General features: G+C 63.5%; 9 protein-coding genes across 9 annotated transcripts in view; 4 read left to right on the top strand and 5 right to left on the bottom strand.

Annotated features, from left to right (window-relative positions):
• Positions 1-4,352, bottom strand: part of CHLNCDRAFT_135218 (hypothetical protein) — a gene marked incomplete at both ends in the record, with an annotated part of 10,901 nt that extends 6,549 nt beyond the window's left edge. Inside the window, 16 exons of the mRNA XM_005846546.1 lie at positions 97-288; positions 440-549; positions 736-829; positions 928-1,012; positions 1,162-1,196; positions 1,347-1,425; positions 1,530-1,609; positions 1,742-1,939; positions 2,042-2,166; positions 2,330-2,450; positions 2,579-2,650; positions 2,784-2,906; positions 3,118-3,236; positions 3,410-3,511; positions 3,671-3,965; positions 4,212-4,352. Of these exons, the coding sequence (XP_005846608.1) occupies positions 97-288; positions 440-549; positions 736-829; positions 928-1,012; positions 1,162-1,196; positions 1,347-1,425; positions 1,530-1,609; positions 1,742-1,939; positions 2,042-2,166; positions 2,330-2,450; positions 2,579-2,650; positions 2,784-2,906; positions 3,118-3,236; positions 3,410-3,511; positions 3,671-3,965; positions 4,212-4,352 (1,971 nt within the window). The remainder of the gene's footprint in view (positions 1-96; positions 289-439; positions 550-735; positions 830-927; positions 1,013-1,161; positions 1,197-1,346; positions 1,426-1,529; positions 1,610-1,741; positions 1,940-2,041; positions 2,167-2,329; positions 2,451-2,578; positions 2,651-2,783; positions 2,907-3,117; positions 3,237-3,409; positions 3,512-3,670; positions 3,966-4,211) is intronic.
• A 657-nt stretch (positions 4,353-5,009) lies between these two features.
• Positions 5,010-8,269, top strand: CHLNCDRAFT_52968 (hypothetical protein; the record flags this gene model as incomplete). The annotated part of the gene is made up of 9 exons (XM_005846691.1): positions 5,010-5,110; positions 5,226-5,311; positions 5,412-5,600; positions 5,641-5,852; positions 6,005-6,139; positions 6,542-6,729; positions 6,848-7,206; positions 7,335-7,677; positions 7,813-8,269. 9 exons carry the CDS (start codon positions 5,010-5,012, stop codon positions 8,267-8,269), a joined length of 2,070 nt encoding a protein of 689 aa, XP_005846753.1.
• A 305-nt stretch (positions 8,270-8,574) lies between these two features.
• On the bottom strand, positions 8,575-10,266 carry CHLNCDRAFT_135216 (hypothetical protein; the record flags this gene model as incomplete). Its single annotated transcript, XM_005846545.1, has 4 exons — positions 8,575-8,753; positions 8,931-9,115; positions 9,286-9,680; positions 9,811-10,266. The coding sequence occupies 4 exons, from the start codon at positions 10,264-10,266 to the stop codon at positions 8,575-8,577; spliced, it is 1,215 nt and encodes a 404-aa protein (XP_005846607.1).
• A 415-nt stretch (positions 10,267-10,681) lies between these two features.
• CHLNCDRAFT_135215 (expressed protein) lies at positions 10,682-12,246 on the top strand (the record flags this gene model as incomplete). The annotated part of the gene is made up of 7 exons (XM_005846690.1): positions 10,682-10,904; positions 10,997-11,177; positions 11,276-11,369; positions 11,520-11,551; positions 11,715-11,790; positions 11,905-11,990; positions 12,123-12,246. 7 exons carry the CDS (start codon positions 10,682-10,684, stop codon positions 12,244-12,246), a joined length of 816 nt encoding a protein of 271 aa, XP_005846752.1.
• Positions 12,247-12,624: 378 nt separating this feature from the next.
• On the bottom strand, positions 12,625-13,720 carry CHLNCDRAFT_135214 (hypothetical protein; the record flags this gene model as incomplete). The annotated part of the gene is made up of 4 exons (XM_005846544.1): positions 12,625-13,014; positions 13,176-13,247; positions 13,430-13,556; positions 13,671-13,720. The coding sequence occupies 4 exons, from the start codon at positions 13,718-13,720 to the stop codon at positions 12,625-12,627; spliced, it is 639 nt and encodes a 212-aa protein (XP_005846606.1).
• A 906-nt stretch (positions 13,721-14,626) lies between these two features.
• CHLNCDRAFT_135213 (hypothetical protein) lies at positions 14,627-16,304 on the bottom strand (the record flags this gene model as incomplete). The annotated part of the gene is made up of 7 exons (XM_005846543.1): positions 14,627-14,776; positions 14,953-15,038; positions 15,173-15,266; positions 15,359-15,447; positions 15,571-15,670; positions 15,960-16,052; positions 16,257-16,304. The coding sequence occupies 7 exons, from the start codon at positions 16,302-16,304 to the stop codon at positions 14,627-14,629; spliced, it is 660 nt and encodes a 219-aa protein (XP_005846605.1).
• Positions 16,305-17,171: 867 nt separating this feature from the next.
• On the top strand, positions 17,172-18,047 carry CHLNCDRAFT_31601 (hypothetical protein; the record flags this gene model as incomplete). Its single annotated transcript, XM_005846689.1, has 4 exons — positions 17,172-17,215; positions 17,306-17,347; positions 17,427-17,533; positions 17,737-18,047. The coding sequence occupies 4 exons, from the start codon at positions 17,172-17,174 to the stop codon at positions 17,862-17,864; spliced, it is 321 nt and encodes a 106-aa protein (XP_005846751.1). The 3' UTR covers positions 17,865-18,047.
• Positions 18,048-18,454: 407 nt separating this feature from the next.
• On the top strand, positions 18,455-19,387 carry CHLNCDRAFT_135211 (expressed protein; the record flags this gene model as incomplete). The annotated part of the gene is made up of 3 exons (XM_005846688.1): positions 18,455-18,598; positions 18,691-18,759; positions 19,190-19,387. The coding sequence occupies 3 exons, from the start codon at positions 18,455-18,457 to the stop codon at positions 19,385-19,387; spliced, it is 411 nt and encodes a 136-aa protein (XP_005846750.1).
• A 1,219-nt stretch (positions 19,388-20,606) lies between these two features.
• CHLNCDRAFT_8980 (hypothetical protein) lies at positions 20,607-22,279 on the bottom strand (the record flags this gene model as incomplete). The annotated part of the gene is made up of 7 exons (XM_005846542.1): positions 20,607-20,672; positions 20,795-20,931; positions 21,082-21,174; positions 21,334-21,438; positions 21,577-21,713; positions 21,836-22,037; positions 22,168-22,279. Coding segments are annotated over 7 exons (852 nt in total), but the record flags the coding sequence as incomplete, so codon positions are not given.
• Between the last annotated feature and the right edge of the window lie 336 nt (positions 22,280-22,615).

The raw sequence follows: 22,615 nt of genomic DNA, 5'->3' as shown, positions 1-22,615 counted from the left end.
CCGGGGGGAGGGGGGGGGGCACGCAGCCGGCTGAGCGTGCGTCCTGCCGACCAGGGCGCAGGCAGCTGACAGCAGGCAGGCGCTGCTGCGGCCCACTGCACGGGCCCCGCTTGCCTGCAGCAGCCCCGACTGCGCGCACAGCAGCTGTCCCTTGGGGTGGCGGTTGCAGATGGCGGCCAGCACAAAGGCGGCCTGGGCGCGGGACTCTGGGGACACCCCCGGGTCCCTCGACTCGAGGTGCTTGATGAAGTACAGGTGGCCGCCATCCTTGACCAGGTCGCTCTGGACCTGCGAAACACAGGCGGCACCGCCGTTGCAGCGGCAGCAATGCTGGGGCGTGGCGCCAGGCAGACCGGCCAAGCAAGTGCGCAGCCGCCCGGCTCCCTCCACGCAGCGGCAGGCTCCAGCAGCCGAGGTCCGTGTGCCCCGCCCTGCCCACCTGGCTGTTGGTGTCCCAGGCCATGATCTTGGCCCAGATGAGCACCAGCGTCTGGCGCAGGTCGGTGGCGGTGGTCTGCAGCAGCTTCAGCACGTACGGGAAGATGCCCACTGCAGCAGGGCGAAAAGAGGGGCAGTCAGCATGGGGAGAGGGACACAGTCGGTGCAGGGCCGTGCCGTGTTCTGCCCAGGGTCTTGCCCATCCGGAGCTCACGCAATCAGACCCTAGCCTCCCATGCCCAGCCATCCCTTCTCAACCACCCGGTCTACCGCACCGTACCGCCCTGGTCTACACACCTGACAGCGCCAGGTCCACAGCCCAGGCTCCCATGTCTAGAAAGCGCCCCAGCAGCACCAGCGCCCGCAGCCGGTGCACCTGGCTCAGCAACACCTGCGGCACGAAGACAGTGGCGGGTTGAGTCACACGGATGTGACGACAGCAGGAAAGAGAGTGGGGCGGTGCAAACCAGAGCAGCAGCAGCAGCGCACCTGCAGCACGATGGGCAGCTGCTCTGGCGGCTTCTTGTCGGGGCCGCCGTGCTCCAGCCACAGCTCAAATGCAGTCAGCTGCTCGCTGCAGGCAGAGGGCGCACAGGATGGGCAGGGCAATGCTGTCAGCAGCGACATCACAGGTCGCGACAGGCTGGAGCAGTATTGCAACAAAACAGGCGCCGCGCAAAGGCTGAATTTTCCTCGTGCCTGAAGAAGGGAGAGGGCTGGTACTCTTTGGTGCCGTCTCCGCTAAGCAGATCCGGCAGCTGCAGGGGAGGGACCATGCATGGGCGCGGTTTCAAGAACAGGTTGGAGCCATGCTCGGCAAGCAGCAAGGCGTGCTCCAGGCGAGAGAAGCGTCAAGAAAGCAGGTAGCTCAAAGGCACAGGTAGTGCGGGGCAGCAGCACCACCATACCTGCAGCAGGCACATCTCTGCCGCCATGTCCCAGGCCTGCCACATGGGGTGCTGGTGCGTAGGCGGCAGGCGTGGGTAGCTGCAGGACCAGGGAAGCAGCGAGTGTGCACAGTTCGGGACACAAGTTCAGCTGACAATCCAGCTATGGCTGCCGGCTGCACCTCCCCTCGCAGCTAATCGCACCTCACGGGGTTGCAGTTGGCTGCCCGCATGATGCGCTCCGCTAGCAGAAAGTTGCGGAAGAGCGAGGCCACCAGAAGGTCCTGCGCAGTGGCAGGAGGAGGGGAGATGGAGGGCGCGAGGGGCCGGGGTGACTCTCAACACGGTGTGATGCCAGCGGGACCGCCGCCTGCAGGGCATCTCCCGCCCCCTGCCCTCCGCCCTGGTGTGAGCACCTGGCGGAAGAGCTTCTGGAAGAGGGCGCGGGGCAGCACGTTCCAGGCGATGGTGTCTGTGATGGCGGTGAACACCCAGTTGAGCTCCCCCAGCGGCGTCTTGCGGTCGGTCTGCTTGCCGGGGATGCGGTCGATCAGCTCCTTGGTGATGCCCTCGTGGCGCAGCAGCGAGCGGGAGCAGAACCAGCGCAGCGCCACCTGCGGCAGGCGGGCCAGGGAGCACAGGCGGCGGCGGCGGTGCAGAGGTGTGAGCGGTTGAGGCGGTGACTTGGGGGCACAGCTCAAGTGCGAGTGATTCACTCCCCCACGTGCCTTGATGGGCGTGGTGAGGCAGCTGGTGAAGGTGTCGGCCGGGAGGTCGGGGTTCTGAGGCAGCAGCTCCGCCTCGCCGCACGCGCACAGCAGGATGCAGTCGCGCATGGGATCTGGGCGCAGAGCGGAGGCAAAGGAGGGGCGACGGGGAGAGGGTGAGGGGGAGAAAGCAGGGCAGGGACAGATCTGGGGTCGGACGCAACACCCGTGGGGACAAAGCAGAGCGCTGGCATGGGGCTGGCAACAACGCCCAAGACATTGCAGCTGGGCACCCACCCCCATAACCGCCCCCTAAGCTCTGCGGTGGCGGCAGCACGGCGCCGCTGGCTGCTGCTGCGGCAGCCGCCTGCTGCATGTACCCCCCCTCCAGCTCCTGCTGCCGCTGGAACATGAATTGCTGCAGGAAGCAATGCACAGTTTGGCAGGTCACGTAGGGACCACCTTATTGCTCAAAACGCTGTTGGGACAGCCGGGGGACGCTTGACTTCCATCATCAAGCAATGCCAGCTCCTCCTGCTCACTCACCCGGAAGCTGTACAGGATCTGTCCCGCCGCGGAGCAGTCAAACACATAGATGGCGGGCGTGCCAACCCATGTCTGCAAGCAGGGCAGGCAGGGGCAGCCCATGTGCCAGTTGGCCACCCTTCCAGCAAGAGCGCGGGCCTGCTGAACCCCAGCAGCAGCCAGTCCCCTTCCCCTCCCCTGTTTGTCCCCCTTTGCACCGCCCCACCTGCAGGTCGTAGATGGAGAGCGGGATGTACTGCGTGTAGCTCTTGTTGAACACCCAGACCTCGCCGTTGGCGGTGGGCCGCGGCACGCCGTGGCCATTGTAGTGGAACAGCACCCGCTCGCCCTGCAGCGGCCAGTCGCAGCAAGGGTACACCCAAACCGCATTGAGACTAGGGCGCCACAACAGCGGTGTTTGAACAATGCTGCCATCCCCTGGCACCTGCTTGGGCTCAGCAGCACACCACATGCCAGGGCACCCCCACAAGCGAGCGGTCAACCGCTACCCGCCCCACCCAGCCTTCCTACCCCCTCCCAACATCTACGCACATACGCACCTTTGCGGTGCGCCTGCACGAGATGGCCAGCTTCTTGACGTCCTCAGTGGTGGGGTCCAGGTGCATCTTGTACTTGGCACGCGGCTGCCACCGCTCATACTGGGCCTGCAGGTTCTTGCCTGCACGGCGAGGGGGCCAGGGAGAAGGCTGGCATGCGCGTGTGCATGCAGAGAAAGCCACGGGTAGGGGAGTCGGCGCCCCAAGCCCCAGCCTGCCCTCGACAGCAACATGCACCGCAGGCGGGCCTGCCCACACATAGTGTGTGCTCTGAGGGCGCAGGCGCTGCACGCACCTATGGTGTCTAGCGCCTTGGGCGCCTGCATGGACAGAGGGTCCACCCAGCACTCCAGGCGGGCGCATGGCGAGATCTTGATGACGTCTGGCGGGTCCACGCCTGGAAGGGATGACGGGTTGGGGTGCATGGAGGGCGCGGCGATGGGGACGGTGGCACACGCTGCCTAAAGCGGCGGTTCCCTGCTTTAGCCCACGCTATCTGCTCCGGCACGCGCCCTGAGGCAGGCCTCAGGGTTGCCCCCACAGCTTCACAGCTCACCTATGTTGAGGCACATTACCAGCGCCACCGCCGTCGTTTTCAACCGCTCCTTCTGCCGCCACTTGCTAACCAGGCCCTCGCCGGTGCCTGCGCCGCCATGGGTGGTCACCAGCTGGCCACCTGCTGCCTGCCCGCCTCGCCCCGGCGACGCAGCCGCCGCGCCCTGCTGCTGCCCCGCCTGCTGCTCAACGGCGCCAGCTGGGGGTACCTCGTCGTGCCGGGCCTCACAGAAAAAAGTGAACTCGTGAGGCGGCGGCAGGCCCTGACTGCCGCTGCTGGAGAGCGCCAGGGTGGCCTGTACGGCAGCGAGGCAAGGGCTGGCCCATAATCATCAAGCACAGCATTGCGAGACAAGATGCGTGGCACAAGCAATCCAGCACAAGAAGGCCCCAGCAGGCACCGCTTGAACCGGCGGGCAGCGCTGGCCCCCATCCCCGGTGCTCCTGGTGACGGTAGCATGGCCTGTACATGCCTCGGCTGCCATGCATGCAATCAACGACATCCAGGCAGCGAGCACTCTGGGCCCTCTCCCTGCGCCCACCTGGGGCAGCGGCGGGTTGCTGTCGGCCACCGCCAGGCGTCGAGCCAGCTCCTCGCTGAGCTTGGAGGGCGAGCCGGGCGCAGGGTAGCCGTTCACAGCATCCACCTGGGCCTCGCTCTGCGACCTGGCTATCCCAGACATGAACGAGGCGCTGGAGCTGGGCCTCCCAAGCTCGCCCAACCCCGCCATCCCCTCCGCGCCCTGGGGCGACAACGATTCACTGGATCCCTCCACTTCCCCGCCCACTGAAAATTTCGGCCGGGCTGCGTGCTGAGGGGCAACGCTGAGCCAAGGGCTTTGGCAGCACGTGTCGAGCGCAGGGGAGTTCCCCAGATATCTCAGGTTTGGAATGTGGGCCTGCTGTGACAGCAGCGATCGCCCCATGGGCTTGGGGTGCGCAATCACTGTCCACGCCGTTGCCAGCTGGACCGGCAACACAGAGATTCAGCAGCATACCGCCACGGGTCAATTGAACTGCTGCAATATTGATTGGAGGACTCAGGGAGCCACCAGGAAGCAAAGCCCCCGTGCCCGCTCCCCTGTCGCCGGGGTGTCTTTGCTGCCGCCTTGGGGGCCCCACTGCGGGCGTTGCCAGGGCTAACCTGAACTAACTGATCGCCCCAGCCTGTGCGCCTAGTGGTGGGTGGCTGGGCATTCAGGTCGGGCGGCCACCGCTGGCCACTGCCGCCATTATCGCCGCCAACTCTTCTTGAACAAGCAGCAGCCCCCATTTATCAGACCAGAACACATTCCGGACTCCTGGAGTAGCCTGCTACGTTAGCGGCTACGGCAGGCGCCATGGCAGATCCCTGGTCGCTCCTGGGAGTGCAGCCGGATGCCAGCAAGGCTCAAATCAAGGCTGCCTTCCGCAAGAAAGCGATGGCGCACCACCCCGACATGTGAGCTGTCAGCAGCAGGGAGCGGCGCTGGTCCTGTGTTGTGCACAGCATGCACATCCTTTGGTCTCAACGCCTCCAGCGTTCCTTGACCCCACCCCCCTCTTCTGCTGCACAGGCATAGCACTGCGTCCGAGGGCGTGCAGAAAGCGCATGACGCTGCCTTCAAAGCCCTGAACGAGGCCTACCAGGCGCTCATGGACGGTAAGCAGCGGATGCCGATGTGGGCACCTTAGATGCCATAGCTTGCCTCGCGCATGGAAGCAGCAACCGATGGCTTCTGCACCTTCTGCGTGCCCTGCAGGCTCGCATCGCTACCGCCAGCGCTCGGCGGGCCGTGGCGGCTTCGCCCAGACCAGCCATTATTACAACGCCAGCGCCAGCAGCAGCGGCGGCGCCGGAGGGCATTACAATCCCTACTCATCTTACTACGGCAGCGGCACAGGCAGCCGCTACTCGGGCTGGAGGCAGTACCGGCGCCGCAGCGGCTTTGGTGACACGCAGCTTGCTGGGTTGTGTTGCTTCCTGTGCAGGGCATGCCAGAGATCTCCCTCTGTTTTTGGAGCCAGGCCATGCTGACCCACTGCTGCTGTGGCTCGCAGACTTTACTGGCCTCTTCCGCTCATTTGCGGGCATCAGCCGAGCGGGTGCTGCGGTCACCACCACGCTAGGCCTGCTGCTGGTGGGGGGCGTGCTGCTGCTGGAGCCGCTGACGGGGGCGATGTGGGAGCGCAATAACAGCGGGGTGAGCGTGTGTGCCGCTGTCCTGTCTGACTCTTTGCCCATGCAGAACGAGGACAACATGCTGGCCCTGTGCCTTGCATCCTGCAGCGGTTCTTTTCTAATGCGTGCGCCTGAATGCCTCCTTGCCTGGTGTTGCTCTGACGTTGCACGCAGAAACTGTTTAGCAGCATAGAGGAGGATTACAAGCGCAGGAAGCAGCAGCAGCAACAAGCTACACTGGCGGCAGCAGTGGCAGCTGCGCAGGAGCGGGTGATGCAGCATGCTACAACAGCAGCTGCACAGGAGCAGGTAGGGCAGGAGCAGCTGCTACCAGTGGTTGTCGAGCAGCAACCAGCAGAGCCGCAGCCCAGCAGCAGGAACGCAACTTCAATCAGCAGCAGCGATGCATTTGATGCCGCAGCAGAGCATGCCTCAGACCCGGTTGCCCCACAGGCTTCCTTGGCTGCGCCAAGCCGCAATGACACAGCTAGTGGCGTGTAGCAGCGGCACGGCGAGGCTGCCCTCGGTCAGAAGTTTGTGCTTGCTTTGTGCCATTTTGTATGCCATTCTTTGTTGCTTTCGGTCACCCTGCATAGATCATTTGCACCGCTTGTCAAATCACCGTGCCCTGCAGCGTTCCAGCACCGCCGCCCGCAGTACAGGGCCCACACCTGCCTGCGATGGCCCGCCATGCCCGGCGCTTTCTCGCAGCCTGATGCTGACATGGGGGCTCCCAAGCTATTCCACGCGAGCGATGGTTTGCTCAGCCTGTCGTGCCTCAATGGAGTGCGCGCTCTGGCCAATGTTTGGGTGTTGGTAGTGCATTGTTGGACTCTCTGGAGCGTCCTTCTGCCCTACGACGTGTTGCGCCAGCTGGGCAATCACAGCTGGCTGCCGTGGTGAGCGCCGCCCGCCACCCGCCGCCCGCCACCCGCCATTTGCCACCCGCGTACACAAAGAGGCAGGAGGCGGAGCACTGCCTCCCACTGCCACCACAACCCCCACTGCATGCTGCAGGGTGGCTGTGCAGGGCGCCTGTGGAGCAGACACATTCCTGGTGCTGTCGGCAGTGCTGGCCACATACCATCTGCTGCCGGTGCTGGAGGGCAGCGGCGGCAAAGGCAATGGCAGCGCCGCTAAGCAGCACGGCAGCAGCTGCCGCCAGGTGGTGCTGAAGTACTGGCGGCGCCGAGCGCTGCGCATCCTGCCAGCCTATGCGGTCGCCAACCTGCTGGCGCTAGTAATGTTCTGGCCCACCAGGCAGCTGCCGCCATTAGGTAGCCAGGCCCGCGATGTGTCTTATGGACGCTGCCCGCATGCCCTCTGGGCCAATGTCTTCTTTGTCACCAATCGGCTCAGCCTTCCACAAACCTGCGGTGCGTTGCTGCTGCTCATGTGCTGGCGTGCGGTTCAATTGATGGTTTGGGCCAGCTGCTGGATCAGAGTGCCCCTGATCGGGGGCCATCCCCCTTTGGTGCTGCGCCTTGCGCCGCCTTGCCTGCAGGCGGGCAGTTCTGGACCACGTCTATTGTGGTCCACATGTACACTGCATGGCCCTTGCTGCTGTGCGCGCTGCGGCCGCGCGTGCCGGGCTTCCGCGCACGCGTCGCCGTCGCCCTGGCCGCCGCGGTTGCTGCCGGCACCGCATGGCGCTTCTGGTCTGCCTCGCAAGCCAAATTCCACCTGCCGGTGGGTGACCGGACGGTCCCCGAGGAGGAAGCCAATTTGACCAGGATCCTCGAGACCGTGTACTTTCCAACGCTCAGTCGGTTGGCTGAGCTGGCGATCGGCGCCGCGCTGGGCCTGCTGCTGCGCTCCCACACTGCCATCAGCTGGGTGATGCGCAGGTCAGTGGGCGCAGCTGTTGTGGGAGTTTGGGTTGTACGTGAATGGCGGCGCCTGGTGCCTGCTGAAGGCTCAAGGCCTTCCCCCACAAAGTACAATCCCCCAGACCTCCCTTTCCTGGGCTTGCCTGCCTGCAGGCCCATGCTGGTGTCCGGCACGGCGTTTGCACTGCAAGGCATGTACCTGATTACCGTCAGCGGAGGCAACCTGCACCCCCCGAAAGATGTGCCCCTGCTGCCGCCCCTCGCCGCGAAACTTGTGGCGACCTTCCTATTTTACGGCTCCCCCTTCCACGCCTGCCTCGTCAGCGCTACCCTGCTGGCACTGGTCCTGCGCTCCGACCCGCTGCACGCAGCCGCGGCGCGGCTGCTGAGCACCCGCCCCCTTGCGGCGGCTGCTACGCTTTCTTATTCGGTCTATTTGCTGCACGAGATGGTGAAGATTGGGCTGGTCACGGTGGCCCCCGGCCTGCTGACCGCCTTTCTGGACAATGCACCGCAGGCGGCGCTGGCAGGCCTCATAGCCGCCACGCTCGTTGCCAGCTACGCTGTAGGCTACTTGAACTGGCGGCTGGTGGAGCGTCGGTTCTACTAGTCCAGCTGCTAGATGTGATCCTCCCATCTTCTCCAAAGAGCCCCTGTAACCTCTGTCATCCTGCCCCTTTGCCAAGCAATCCTCTCATGTCCAAAGCAAAAATGCTGCGCTTTACAGCAAAAGATGGCGCAGCATCAGCTGCCCCTGAATTTACAGACAATATCACAGGGAGTAGGTAGTAGGGAAGTGTATGTATGAGCATGGGTGCGGGATCGGTGGTGCCAATGCAGGGCCACAGGGCAATGTCGAGATTTTGCACTGCACAGGGGAGCCACACAGGGTGCAGGGCACGGGCCGAGGCCGGCCTATGACACAACAACCGGGGCCAGCGTCCATGCAATGGCTGCCTGCGCCGCATTCAGGCACCGCCGGCACCCGTCGTCTAGGCTTGGCATCACGCAGTCACGTGCTGCGCTTCTGCCAGCCTGGCGCCGGCTGACCACGCGCTTGCGCTCCATGCGAGCCCCCACGTTCTGGCCGGCAACTGCGAGAATGGAGACAAGCGGGCGCAGCAGCAGATCAGCTGCCAGGCCTTCTGCGCACGAGAATGCAGACGAGCGCTAAACAGCAACCTCTTGTCCTCCAAGCGTCAAGCAACCCAGCGTGCGGGGACAGGCGGCATCGCGCCTATGCACCCCCGGCCGACCACCCGGCGACTCACTTGCGCCCGCCACCGTCAGCAGGATGGCCCACTTTGGCATGAGCACGGCTTTGCGCAGCATGGCCACAAACGGGATGGTGGCGTGCACCGCCAGGAACCACTGCGGCGAAAACTTCTTGGTGTGCTCGCGCCACGCCCCGCACGGCAGGTTGGCGGCGATGGCAGTGCCGCCCATGGCCAGCGCCCTGCAAGGAGGGAGCGGGCGAGCAGCCGGCGGGAGCGGCTGGTAAGCAACAAGGCCAGGCGGCGGCGGAGTGAAGCGCCAGTGCTGCGAGCTAAGGCTTCAGGCGAGTGGAGGGAAGGGTCCCTTGGCTGCCCACGCGCCAGACAGCGCCCTCGCAGCAGCGCCCCGCACCTGATGGGCAGCGCCTGCGGTCGAAGCTGCCTGACCGGCTTGAGCGCGGCTACCACCGCGCGCATTTTGACAATGGGGGCGGGGCAGGAGAGCTGGCCGTTGGCTGCTAGGGGGATCAGGCCGCCGATGGCGCGGCCCCAAGCGCTTGTGCAGCCACCTTTGCCTGGAGCGCCGGCAGCAGGGTGCAGGCGCCCGGAGCTGCCGCTACTGCCTCCAGAGGACACTCCGGGGCTGCCGCCGCTGGCAGCACCGGGGCGTCCGCTGCTGCCGCTGCCGCCGTTGGTGCTGCTATTGCCGGTAGTGCCGGCACGGCTATTGCCTGGGTCGGCCGGTTTGCGCTGCTGCTGCTGCTGCTTGGCGCGCGGCGGACGGTTGAACAGCTGCCCCGGGTCGGGCTGCAGGCGCAGGACGGGCAGGAGCATCGTCTTGAGGCAACAGCCTGGGCGGGTGCCCATGTGTCAGTTACCATAAAGCTGCAAAAATGCCCGCCGCCTGCAAATCCATCAGCGGCACTCCCTTGCTCACCACAAAGCCAAATCCAGAGATGCTGATGGAGGCAAAGGGGGCACGTGCCAGCGGCGAGGGCGCAGAGTGCGTCGTTGCCGCCGCACCAGCCCTGCATTGGGCTGCCGGCACCGCTGCCGTGGTCACTGCATGCTCGGGAGAGAGGCTGCTGCTGCTAGCTGTACTAGCGTGCTGCGCCTTGGCCTCGGCAGCAGCTGCGTGGAAGGGGCAGCCGCCGCTTGCCGGCGCGGCGTCCGCGGCCGTAGCGTCAAAGCGGCGCAGGGGCACAACACCGCCCGGCCCGTGGAACAGCCTGAGCGTGGCTGCGTAGCCCTCCTCCAGCAGCAGGGGCCCCGCCGAGGCCCGGGCGAAGGGGTTGGCCGCCAGGTTGCGGGCATATTGCTCCCCTTGCTGCGCCCCCACCAGGGCAAGGAACGGGCACTGCCTGACCGCCGCCGCCAGCGGGTCGGGCTGCATGGCGACTGGGTGCGCTAGACAGGCCGCCAGAGCCAAGGGTCGGGGCAGATGAGTAGGGGACGCGTTTGGCGCACGTTGGGAACGGGGTGTCTGTTGCTGCCGATGGGTTCAAGGCGTCGCTGAGAGTGTCAGAGAAAGCCCCGGAGCTCTTGGAGCTCTGGTTGAGGCTGAGGTGGAGGCCTGGAAAGAGGGCTCCTCCAAACATGCATGAGGCCAGGCCAAAACAGGTTTTCAGCCCTGCACCGATCACGAAACACCCATTGCTTCCCACCAGATCGCCCCTCCTCAAAACAATCGAGAGCCCAGGGTTGTGCCTCTCCTCAACAGCAGAGCCCTGCGGCAAGGGCCTATGGCGCAAGCCCTGGCACCTTTGGTGGCCTCATGGAGGGCTGTGGGACGGCCGGAGCGGCCTGAGATGGTTCTCAGGCTGCCAGGCAGTAGGCGGCAGCAGCGGCGGCACGGTGGCGGCGGTGGCTGCTGGGCGCCAGCCCCTCGGCAGCTGGTGGCTGCTGCTTCGGCGCAGCAAGAGGATGTGGAGGGCGGCTTCTGCATGCCCGCCTATGTGACTTGTGACAACAAGCGCAGCAAGTGCTTCACCGTGCTGGACATTGAAATAGGCGACTACCCAGGCACGTTGAGTAGGGGAGACGATGCAGGCGCCTTCAACTGAGGAGAGTGAGGGGCTCTCCTTAATCAGTGCAGCTGCTCGCCGCTGTTTCCCTGGTTGCAGGCCTGCTACGGGTCATCAGCTGGACCCTGAATGGGCTGGACATAGTGGCGCAGAATGCGGTGGTGCGCACCAGCGAGGACGGCATCGCCCACAACACCTTCTGGCTGACCAACCGTGCGGGGCAGAAGCTGCAGGACGCCGCAGCGGAGCTGCTCGCCGAGCGCGTACGAGACTTTGTCACGTGAGCCGGCATCTGCACTGGAGGTGCTTGCTGTGGCTACCCTGACTCAGCTTCGCCACCAACAGGCTCTGGCCACCCATCCATCCTGCTCCTGGCAGGTACTGCTCCCCGGATGAGAACGCTGCCCGCAAGACCGAGTTCTGCGCCGGTCCCATCCACATCTCCAACAGCCAGCACGAGGAGTACACTGTGGTGGGTGGCGCTGGGCGCTGTCGTGCATCTTGCAGCAAGTTGCAGCACATGGTGCCCTGCAGATGCTCCACTGACCAGCAGGGGGCAGTTGGCGGATGGAGTGTCAGCGGCGCTTGCTCGCCTGCCTGCTGTGCTGCCCCTGTCCTGCAGCTGACGGTGCTGGAACCGCAGCCCACTCCTGGGTTTCTTCTGGAGGTAGCCTCAGCCCTCAGGCAAGTTCTGCCCTGCTGCCTCAGCCTGAGCTCCGTCGTCCAGGCAGCCGTAGGCTTGCGCCTCCCTCCGCTCTGTTTGTGCGCTGCGTTGGGTGCTGAACGGTCCCTTCCATGCCTTCCTCATCTGCTGCAGTGGCATGAACACCTGCATCCTCCAGGGCGTGGTGCAGGGTGGCATTTGTGACGACGAGCCTGTGGGGTCAGAGCAGGTGCGGCAGGAGGCCAAAGGCAGCGCCTGCACCATGTGCTGTTGTTGCAGCATTTGATGTGCGACCTGAAACCTTTACACTCCCATGTCCTGCCCTGCCCTGCCCTTCCTGCAGCTGGATGAACGGCGGTTGGACGAGGGCACATGCCTGCTGGCCGAGGAGGCGGAGGGCAGGACCTTCACATTTTGGCTGCGGGACAGGTGGAGACATGGGCTGCCCTTCAGCGACCTGCTTGTTGGTTCGCTTGGCTGGGAGAGGCGGCTGTGATGCTCGACTGCCCGGCTTGCCTCAATCCATCCCATTGTATGCTGCCGTCACCCCTTCTGGTGCAGCCAAGGGCGTAAGTTGGACTATGGCGGCATGACGGCCCTCGTCTACACGCTGTCCAGCGTGCTGGGGTATCGCAGCCATCCCACAGTGCCACCCGACCAGGAGATGCTAATGAACGCTCGGTGAGGCGGCGTAGAGGGCTGCGCGCAGCGCTCAAGGACTGGAGCCTGGGCTCTGCCCATGCATAATCCTCTAGGGCTGTGGAGCTTAGGCCATGGAGCAGCAGGCGATCCAGGCGTACTAGCTGACCCGACACTTTCAAATGTGCTCCTGTACGTATTCAACCACACAAGTGTATCAATCAAACGCTTGTGACCCCCTCTTTCCAGTTCCTGATGAATAACTGCCAGCTTTCAAATCCCCGCTCGGTGTGCTGTAGTAGTGCTGCTCTGGCACTTTGTAACAGTGAATGAACATAACTGGCTGGTACAAGCTGTGGGCAGAATGCAAATGGAGCCGGACAAAGGCAGCAGGTACAGCACTGCTGCCAAACACAGCCACCAGCTACTTCGCCGTCTGTGGCGCCGCTGCCGGCTTGGGGGGCGGGTAGACGCCCGTGGCATACGCCGGGGGAGCCGGGGGCCGCTTGAGCCCTGGCGCTGGGTTCCAGGACTCTACCGCCTGCAGCTCCTGCCAGTAGGGGTCCTCCAGCACCACCCCATACTTGGTGTCGCCCTTGCGCAGCTTGGGCAGCTTGTCCAGGAAGCCGCCATGCACCCGCATGGTGTGCTCGTCGATCCAGGCAGCCAGCTTCTCCTCGGCTACCGTGGTGTCCAGCAGCGGCTTGTGCAGCAGGTGGCGGACGTTGCGGTACCAGCCCTGCTCCCGCTCCATCTGCTCCTCCCACGATGCCGGATCCATGGGCCGGTTGCGCAGCCAGTCCCAGTTGAGCATCTGCGGCAGGCAGGGCAAAAGGGGTTTACTTGTTCTGACCATCAGACCGGCGTGACGAAGTCGGCATGCATGGGCAAGACAAGTGGGGAAGGAAGCAATGCCATGCTGATGTGAGCACCTCTCTGCTGGTTCCGCCCCCTTCCAGACAGCAGGACTCTCACCAGGTAGAACCCGGCGCCGTCATCATCCCACATGATGCACCGCTTGCCATTCTCCAGGCAGAAGCGGTCCATCTAAACACGCCATCAACGAGGGCAGGGGGCGGCGGCGCAAGGAGGCCAGAGCCGCTGAGGCGCGGCAATGAATATAGGTATCACCAAAGCCTCAGGCATCCAGTCATCAGAAGCTCGGCAGCAGGGAGGGAGGCCAGCACAGCCAGCTCAAGCAGCCAATGGCAGCGGCAGGTGGCACGCACCTTCATGATCCTCTCCTGGTCCCAGCGCGGCACCTTGCCCGGGTTGTCCTTAAGCATTTGCTCCACCGCGCGGTCCAGCTCCGCCTGGCGCTCCGCCCTCTGGGCCAGCACCTTGGGGTCATTCTTGCTGCAGGCGGGTGCAGGGCAGCAGGCAGAGTGGCAGGCAGGGTGGGGCACGCACCCGCCACTCCCCACGGCGGCGCAAACCCGCCACTCCCCAGGTAAACTGCAGGGTGCTCACGCTTGAGTATAGAAGTTTTTGGGGGCTTTGGGCTTCGCCTCCCCTGTCATTTCGCAAAACCAAGGCCGTGCTGGGGTGGAAGACGAAGGGCAGCACCCAGAACCAGAAGGCCTTTATTAGCGTTCTGTTGTCAGTGTAGCGTAGGTGAGATTGCCGAGATCGACTGCACAAAAACCAAGGCAGTGCTGCGCGGTGTCAGATCGATGAGCCTTTCACCCGCACCTGCAAGCCTTCTATGGTGCAAGATAAGCACGAGGCGGTATGCCGCGGCCGAAAGCTCAATCAGCGCACAAGAAAGCTTGGGGCAGCTGAATGGGCACTAGCGCCACTCCCGCCGCCACGCCAGCGATGGCACAGGCACAGCGGAGCGAGGGAAAAGTGCGCAAGCATGGATATTACCACAGCAGGTGTAATATGTCGAAAGAAGTAGACTATTATCATAGCAGGCAATAGAACAGTTACTGGTTCCTAATCCCCAAATTCACGGTGCGGAACCATGTCCAGTGGTCACCAGCTCCCGATGGGGCCAAGCCGGCAGCCCAGCTTCTTCATGTTGCGCTTGGATGTGAGGATGCATGTGCCGCCATGCTTGGCGGGCTTGCCGTTCCATACTGTCCCTTTGGCGCATGGCATCAGGAGTGACGCCCTGGCAAGCTGCAACCCTACCCCCTCACCGCTCTGGTCTTGCCTTCTGCAACGTCGGTCGACCAGCAGATCTGATGTGAGAGAAGAGACGAGTGAGAGAAGAGTAAGAGTCTGGAGGCTGCCGCTGCCGTGGGCATCTCGGCTGCCGTGCACCACAGATGGCAGTACCAGTCGGCGGCACGTCCCTCGACGATACACACACAATCCTCAAGTGCATCTGTCGGTGCATCTGCCACGGTCAATGTTGCAGCTGAGGCTTTTTCGTGAGAATGTAGAGCGGTAGCTGAGCCGCAACTGCTCCACAGACGGACTCAGATGGCGGCCGCCAGGTCCAGAGCGCATACGTGGCTGGAAGCCAGGCTGCCCATGTACAGCGTGCCACCGACTTGCGCCGCAGAGGTGTGGCAACGGCCGCCAGTGGGGTCATGCAGGCTGCGCAGGATACGTCCGTCAGAAGACACCTGCGAGAAGTGTGTGTGAGTGGCCACTGCTGGGGGGTGGAGCACCTGCAGACCCAGCCACTGCTGGGAGGCCAGCAGGGTCGCAAGAAGCTGCCCCGCATCCTTCCTTCAAGCCACATGTGTTCACACTCGAGGATGCAGCCCGCAGCCGCACTTGCCTCGGCAACAATGCCCACGTGGGTGGGCTTTGGGTTCAAAGCTTTCGGCAGCCAGGCCACCAGCCAACGCAGCAGCTGTGAGCTTGGCAGCGCCTTGGCCAGCGCTGCACGCAGATGGAGAATCCTATCAGGCGTAATCAAGCGCAAGTGCCCCGCAGCTGGATCCAGCAACGGATTTGTGCCAGCGCTGGCGGCAAAAGGCCTGTTTCGTCCATGTAGCAAAAGCAGCACCGCTCACGGCTGGGGGTAGAGATAATGGTCAGCCAGTAGCTGTCGCCCCCTGGTGCACGCGAGATGCCATCTGGGAAACCGGGCAGGCCATCAACAAATACCTGAAAGCAGCAAGGCATCGCGGGTGGTGAGATGCACGGCACTCAAACAGGGTCTGTCCAGGCGCCTCGGTTGCAACTGCTGCAGCTCACACCTCTGTGGTACCCGCCGCGGGGCCCTGCAGCCAGTGCCGGAGCACCCTGCACCCAAACGTCTCCGCCACCAGAACATACGACTCATTGTCTGCAGCACAGGTGGCAAAGGTAGGAGGCAGCAGTTGAAATTGATGAGAATGGCGAGCTTCAGTTGCACGATGACCGTGCATTGCTGATTCTCTAGCGCGATGGGCGCTGCACACACACACACCAGACAACGCCACCCCTTTCGCAAACCAGATGCCGTCTGCCAGCTGCTGGGTGTAGTGGGTACGTGGGTCATACACCAGCAGCCGCCCCTGAGGTGCCCCCTGCACCCAATACCAGAAGGCACAGCAGCAGCTCTTGAACAATGCAAGCGGCTTACGATGAGGGATGTAGCACAGGGAACACCCCATGCTTGGGAGGCTGCGGCATGCCATGCAGTAAAGGGACCGGCTCCACGGCATGCACCTTCAAACCACTTGCCTGCAAGGCGTCCAGCACAGAAGCCCCCAATGAATCCCACTCCCCCCGAGGCCCTCGCAGTGGCGGGATGCGGGATGCATCCGTGAAAAATATGCGTCCGTCCCGTGCTATCTCTACACCATCGCAGAATACAATGTCTGCCTCTGCTGGCGTCAGACTCGCATTGGGCAACCGACTGGCCAGCAGCGACACCTCCCCGCTGGCCGGGTCGGCAGATAGCAGGCCCTGCGTGGCAGGCAGGGAGGCAGATTTCAACCCGTTCTGCGCAGTGACTTTGGGAGTGCGCAGCTGCAGTGCACGCAGGGAGTACAGCTGTTGACTGCCCGCCCCCCCATCCCCCACCTTCACATACAACCAGATACTCAGCACCCAACCAAAGCACCCAACCAAACCACCAAATCACCAAATCAAACAAAGCATCCAGCCCACCTTGGCAGCATCACACACGATTAGGTGCCCATCTGGGTGCATGGCCATGCCCAGGGGCGCCCCCAGCCAGGCCACATGCTGAAGCCTGCACCCATAAGGAGAGCACCTTCAAGGCTCACCAAGTTGGTGCGTTCAAGGCTCATGCTGCACCTGGACACAGAACTCTTCTCGGAGACGACTGTAGTCGGCAGTAAGTGGCCCAGCAGCTGGCGACGCACGTGTCGGGGTGGTGCACGCTGGTCCGAAGCAGTTGGCCAGTTGCAGATGAGGCCACATACGCATTACCGTTTTCCAGCACAACTGGCGTCTCTGCAGCCGCAAACGCGGGGTGCTGGGCTGGCCAACAAGCGGGGTTGCTACCGGCCGCAGCCCCGCCAAGCAGCCAGCACACCGCCACAGCCTGCCTGGTTTGCTGACGCCGTGGAACAGCTGCCGGGCATGCAGCAGGACGGTGTTGGGTGCAAAGGGGCTGGTGAGCCCGGCAGCAAGCGGGCGCTTGGTCCGCTGACAGGATGGGCGCGGTCGGCGGGGTAAGGCAGCTGCCAGAGCAGGCCAGGCAACGACACCGCGATCGCCACTGCCAGCAACAGCAGCAAGCGCATGTGTGGCGGCACTCCAAGAGCGAGACAGCGTCAAAGGTGCCGGAAGGGCGCGGGCAGAGCAGCTGCCAACCAGGGACCGATAGTAGCTATTGGTTTGCCGCTCTGGGACACCTGCCTTTTGGGAACGAACCAGGGCCGAATGAAGAAGTTCACGCTTTGGGTCCAGTCAGCATGCCAACAAGGATGTCACATGAGGAGCCTCCGGGCACACGGCCTGTGCATCCCTGACTTCATCAGGACCGCCCAGCAGACCGGCAGCAGCGCACACACCCAGCGGGGATTGGCGGGGTCAGCTGAGCGCACGGGCAGCACGATGGCGTGGCGCAGTGCGCTCAGCAAGAACTTGCAGGAGTTGAGGTGGGGGCTGCATGGCCGCGCCGCAGAAGCAGCGCCTGAGGTCTGCCCTGTGCGGCTGCTCACCTGTCGGGCCCTCCCCTGGCCGTGCAGGATACACTTATGCCAGACCTCAAAGGCTAGCGAGGGCGCCAGGTGTGGGCTGCCTGCCATGCGCCGGGTGCTCCCCACTTGGGCCCTCCCCCACCCCCCATTCTGCTATTCTGTGATGCAGGGACTTTGTGATGAGCAGTTATCAGGAGCTGAAGAAAGCCAACCCAACCTTCCCCATCCTTGTGCGGGAGTGCAGCGGCGTCGAGGCCAAGCTGGTGGCGCGATACGGTGCGCTCGTCAGGCTGGGAGTCTAGGCCACATTGACAGCAGTGGGACAAGTGCACAGCACCGAGAGTCGAATAGCAGCTGTCTAAGCGGGGCTTGCCAGCCGGCGCATGTTCGCCACGCTTGCTGTGGTGGTGCCAGCGACTCGTACGCCCGCCAACCACGCTGACTATGTCGCTCCATACCTGCGTGCTGTGCCGCTGCAGACTTTGGGGTGGAGGAGGCTGTGAAGGTCGACGGCTTGGGCAAGGCCGACATCGCCAAGCAGCTGGAGGCACTGGTGAAGAAGGGGGAGAGCATGCCGCGGTCAACGGAGAGCCAGGGCGCGCTCTGAGATTGTTGCGATGCCCTTGTGCTCTTGAGCATCGCACGCTTTAGTTTGTGTTTGCTGCTGCCTCCTGTTTCTGTTTCTGTGGCTGCCTTTTGGCCCGCCTTTTTTTGCTCCCTTCAAATATGCACTCTTGCAGCTGTTGAGACAGCTGTGGTGCATGTTGGCTCATCAACTTCTTGCAACTACACACATTCTCGCATAACAGAAGAAAACGGGCAAGAGCAGGTCATGCGCAGGTACCACCGTGCTGGCAGAGGCCCTGCCGCTGCTCAGCATGGGGCCCGCGATACGTCTTGCAGGCTCCAGCTGCTCCATGCTGCGCCCCACATTGCTGCACAGGCTGAGACCAATCTGGCTTGCATTAAGCTGGTCAGGCGCAGCACCTGCACCCGCCACGACAGCACAAGTTGGCGGCACGCGCTGAGCACACTGCAGTTCTGCATTGCACACCGCCTAGATGAGCGCTAACATGCCGCCAGGGCATCGCTTGACCACAAACAAGTGGCCACCAGAACCCTAGCGCGCTTTTCTCTGGAGCTGCTTCGCGCTCGCAGTGCAGTGCGCCGAGGTCCAAGCTCCACCACTCCCCAGCCATGGCCCTATCCCCAGGCATGCAGCCCAGCCCGGGCCAGGCAGCCTGTCAGGGCGCCACAAAGGGAGCATTCACGGGCCTGGTGCTAGGCATCCTCATGGGCTGCTGGGAGGAAAAGCGGTTTGTGATGCGCAACTGTCTCAAGGTCCGTTCGCCGCCGCCCCCGCTGTCGCGGCTGTGCGCAGTGGCGGCGGTTGTGCCGCCCACGTTTGGTTGATGTTTGTTTGCCGCCCACAGGAGTACCACCTGCGCGAGTGCCCCACTCGTCTGTTTGCTGTGATGATTAGAGCCGTCACCACCGCGCCAGTACTGGCCACGTTCATTGGTGCGCTTCTTGTGTGATGCACCTGTGTGATGCATGGTCATCAGTCGCCTGTTCACACCATTACAGCTGTGTTGCTACCCCGAATCCATGCCACGGCAGGGGTCCACTCTGGCCTGCGCTGCTGGTGGCACCTTCAGCAGCAAGAACGACAGCAGGGGGAGGTGCAGCAGCGGCAGGAGCAGGAGCACCGTGAGGCCGTTCTCCAGACATGCCCTCAGCAGTTCAGCACATTTTCGCTACACCAGCCCGCTCTGGCGGGGGTAGCGGGCACTGCAGTGAGTGGTGCTTTTGTGCCAGTTCACTGCCACTGGTGTTCGCACATGCTGCCCCCGAGCAGTTGCCCGCCACTCAAAGGTTGCTTGCCTGTCAGTCACGCCTGCTCCTCATTCCCTGCTCCTGCTGCCCCTGCAGGCAGGCGCTGTTCGCACCCTCCTATCCGAGGCAGCGCTGGCCATGCACCCGGTGGTGCATGCGCAGCGCTCGGTAGCAGCAGGGCTGGCTGCTGCAGGTGTGTTTGGGCTGGGCGGCTGGCTGGAGCAGGAAGAGGATCGTCAGAAGCAGCAGCGGCAGCAGTGGGAGCAGCAAATTGGCATGTCAGATTGCGACTGAGCTGGCCACCTTTCTTCAGATCATTGTCGTGCAGCCAGGTTCATTTTTGGGTGTCTTGGCTTGCCTGTCTTCGTCTTGTGACATGTGCCTGCCCACCCCTAACAGTGTTAGCTTGCTGTTTGATCTGTTTGTTTCGATTCGTCACTCCAATAAAAGATGCAAGGTACAGGCTGGCAGAAAGCTCAGAGCAATGGCATAGCAGATGGCATGGCGATGGATGCTATAACAGACGGTTCAGTACATCGGGACATACCTCTAAAGCACAAAACAGATTGGGAAGTTGTTTAAACTCCGGGAGGGTTCATTTTGTGGTGTGCTGCCGCTGCGGGGGTCATTCATCCAGGGCGAGCGTGAAGATCAGGCTACCATCTGGCCCCGTCTTGGGGCCTGCCATCAGGTGCACATCCCGATAAAGAATCGAACCGTCTGCCTGCACCTCGCCCAGCCGCTTGCCGGCGCTGCTGCTGGGGCGACCTTGCCCTCGCGGCTTGCTGCCCTCCTCCACGGCCGCTGCTGCGGCAGCCACAGCTGCAGGCGGCTCCTCTACTGGCTCCAGCTCAGGCTCCAGCTCAGGCTGCTGTGACTGGCTGGGCTCCTCGGCCAGCGGCTGCAACGGCACCTCTACATCATTCTTCTCAGCGGCAGGCATCGCGTTGAACTTGAAGTCCAGTAGCTCCCTCATCTGCTGCACCTCGCTGTCTGCAGGGCGGCACAGGGGCAGAGCAAGGCTGCGTCGCATGGCGCATACAAGGCTGTATATAGCGTCATTGGTTTCGCAGCCCCCCCTGGCCCGCTGCACGCACCTTCTGCAAACTGCACGTCGATGGCTGCTGTCGAGTTGTCGTCGGTGGCGCAGCGCTCAGGCTCGGCACGGGCAATCGTGGACTGCCAGGCGGGGGTTACTGGGGTGGCGGTCTCGCCTGCCAGTGCCGCACGCGACTGCTGGAGCAGGGCGGTGGCTGCATACTCTGCCTCGGTGCCCTCCTCATGCATCCAGTCGATGTACCTTATGGGGAGGAAAGAGGCGGCCGGGGGTGGGCGGTATGAGTCGGGCACTCAAGAAAAAGGCTAGAGGAGCGACAACAACAGCCCCACCGTTGACTTGTGCTCACCGTGGGCAAATTGTGTATGACACTCACCTCTGCAGCCGCTCGTTGCGAGCCCTGCGGGCCTCCTTAGAGTCGAAGCCGTTGGGCGCCTCCTCCGCACGCAGCACGCTGTCGCCACCGCGCTCGCACACCACGGCACGGCCCGCCACCCTGCGCATCTGCCGCGGCGTCATGGGCTGCGCACGGCGGGGCCAGGCCAGGGGCGCAGGAGGGGATGGGGAAGGGTGTCAGCACGCAGTGGTAGCAGCAGCAGCTGGACATCGCCCCCCTAAGCTTGTTGGGCTGGCTGACAGCTCACCGGAATGGCGGCGATGTCCAGGTGCGCCTTCACGCCGTCAACCACCACATACACGCTGGTGGACGCCACAAACTCCAGGTTGGGGGAGTCGTCCTCAAACTCGTAAGCCCAGTTGTGCACCTGCACGCCCGTGATTACTGCAGGTGCATGGAGCAGGCAGGGGAGGAACAAGTTGGAAAGGGGAGGGAGCGGATTTCGGTGCACCTATGCCAACCGTCCCTGTAGAATTCCCGCAGCAACCCACGCCACCCCAGACACGCCAGTTTCAAACACTGCGGACCGCCTACCTGCGTAGTCGGCCTTGCTTGTGTCCACGGTCTGGGAGATGAGGTGCTCGAGGTCGTCGGAGATGGTGCGCTCAGCCACCTTGGTCACATCCACTGCAGTCGGGCAATAAAGCAGGCAGGTAGGCAGGCAGGCAGTGACCCCTCTGCACTGTTTTCCATGCTGTTCAAGCTCCTTGGCATCAGGCACAATGGCGAGCGACCAGGGCAGGCAGCAGCAGGCGGTCAGCAGCAGCGAAGCCAGCGGCCACCCACCCAGGGTCAGGCCCTGGACCGACTCATCGGTGGCGCCCTCGTGGAACAGCCGCCGCGCAATGCGCTGCTTCAGCACCGACATCTCAGGGTCGGCAAAGTCGTGGACTGCGGGGGGATAATGAGGGGAAAACATATGGAATGGCAGGGCAGGTATCCATGCGAGCAGCCAATCAAAGGGATTGCAGGGCGCAGGGTCCTGGCCCATGGCACGTGCTGACGAGCAGGTTATAGGTGGCGACGCACCGCCGGGGACCTTGCTGTTGCAGGTCAGGCCCTCGCTCTTGATCTCGTTGGTGGCCTTGATCAGGGCGCCGCAGGCGCAGGACTGGCCGGGGCGGCCGGGGCGGGACATGGGGCCAACCTCGCCCCTGGAGTTGATGCTGCAGGCGGCAAGAGGGCAGGACACGGTGAGAGCAGGGTGCAGAGGCCAGCAAGGAAAGGAGTGCAGAGAGACATGAGCCGAGCATTAAGCTGGTCTCTGTCAAGCCAGTCGAAGTGCCACCTGATGTGTGGGAGAGAGAAGAAGACGTAGCGCTCCTTGTTGCTGCTGCACAGCGGCGAGTGGCTGAAGCCGGCACCCAGACCGGTCACGCCGCACGTCAGCACGCCGCCCAGGCCGTTGGTGGAGAACGAGGAGCCGAAGATTTGCTCAATGCGGTGCTTCAGGGAGACGGTCACTTCATCGCGGCACAAGTTCACCATGGCTGCATAGGAGGATGGCAGGAGGGATTTGTGCGTGGTGCCATGGCTTGCCTGCTATGGATGATGGAATGCTGCTGGTGCCATGGTCGCCCTTCCGGCTCAGCAGGCGCAACTGGCTAAAGCTTCGCTCACCGATGGAGTTGTCTCCAGCAAAGCCGAAAGCAAACAGCGCCTTCTCCAGGCGCAGCATGAAGTCGTCGGCGCCGAGGGCGCCGGTAAAGTGCTTCTGCACCGCAGCAGCGCGCCCTGCTCCCAGGCAGCGCGAATGAAAGCAACTTGTTGGAAAGGTTTGGGTTGAGGTGCGTCTGCACCCCCCTGGATGGGCCAGGATCGTTTGCAGTACATCACGGTGGGCAAATGCACGGGAGCGCACCAGTAAGGTACGACACCTCTGCATCCTCGCCGATGGCAGCCTCCTGGTTGAGCGATGCCCTGTTGCCCAGTTGCCGATCCGCCAGCAGCTCACTGCTGAGCCCGCTCCCAGGCTGCACAGACACCCGGATCGGGCCCCCCTGCATCTCCACAGTCAGCCCACTCCCTCCAACTCTGACCACAGGGCCGGTGGTCTCCAGGTCGGCAC

This window comes from Chlorella variabilis (assembly GCF_000147415.1).
Source record: "Chlorella variabilis unplaced genomic scaffold CHLNCscaffold_13, whole genome shotgun sequence".
NCBI lineage: Eukaryota > Viridiplantae > Chlorophyta > Trebouxiophyceae > Chlorellales > Chlorellaceae > Chlorella > Chlorella variabilis.
The sequence above is the reverse complement of the archived record's forward strand: the minus strand, read 5'-3'. Positions and strand labels throughout refer to the sequence as shown.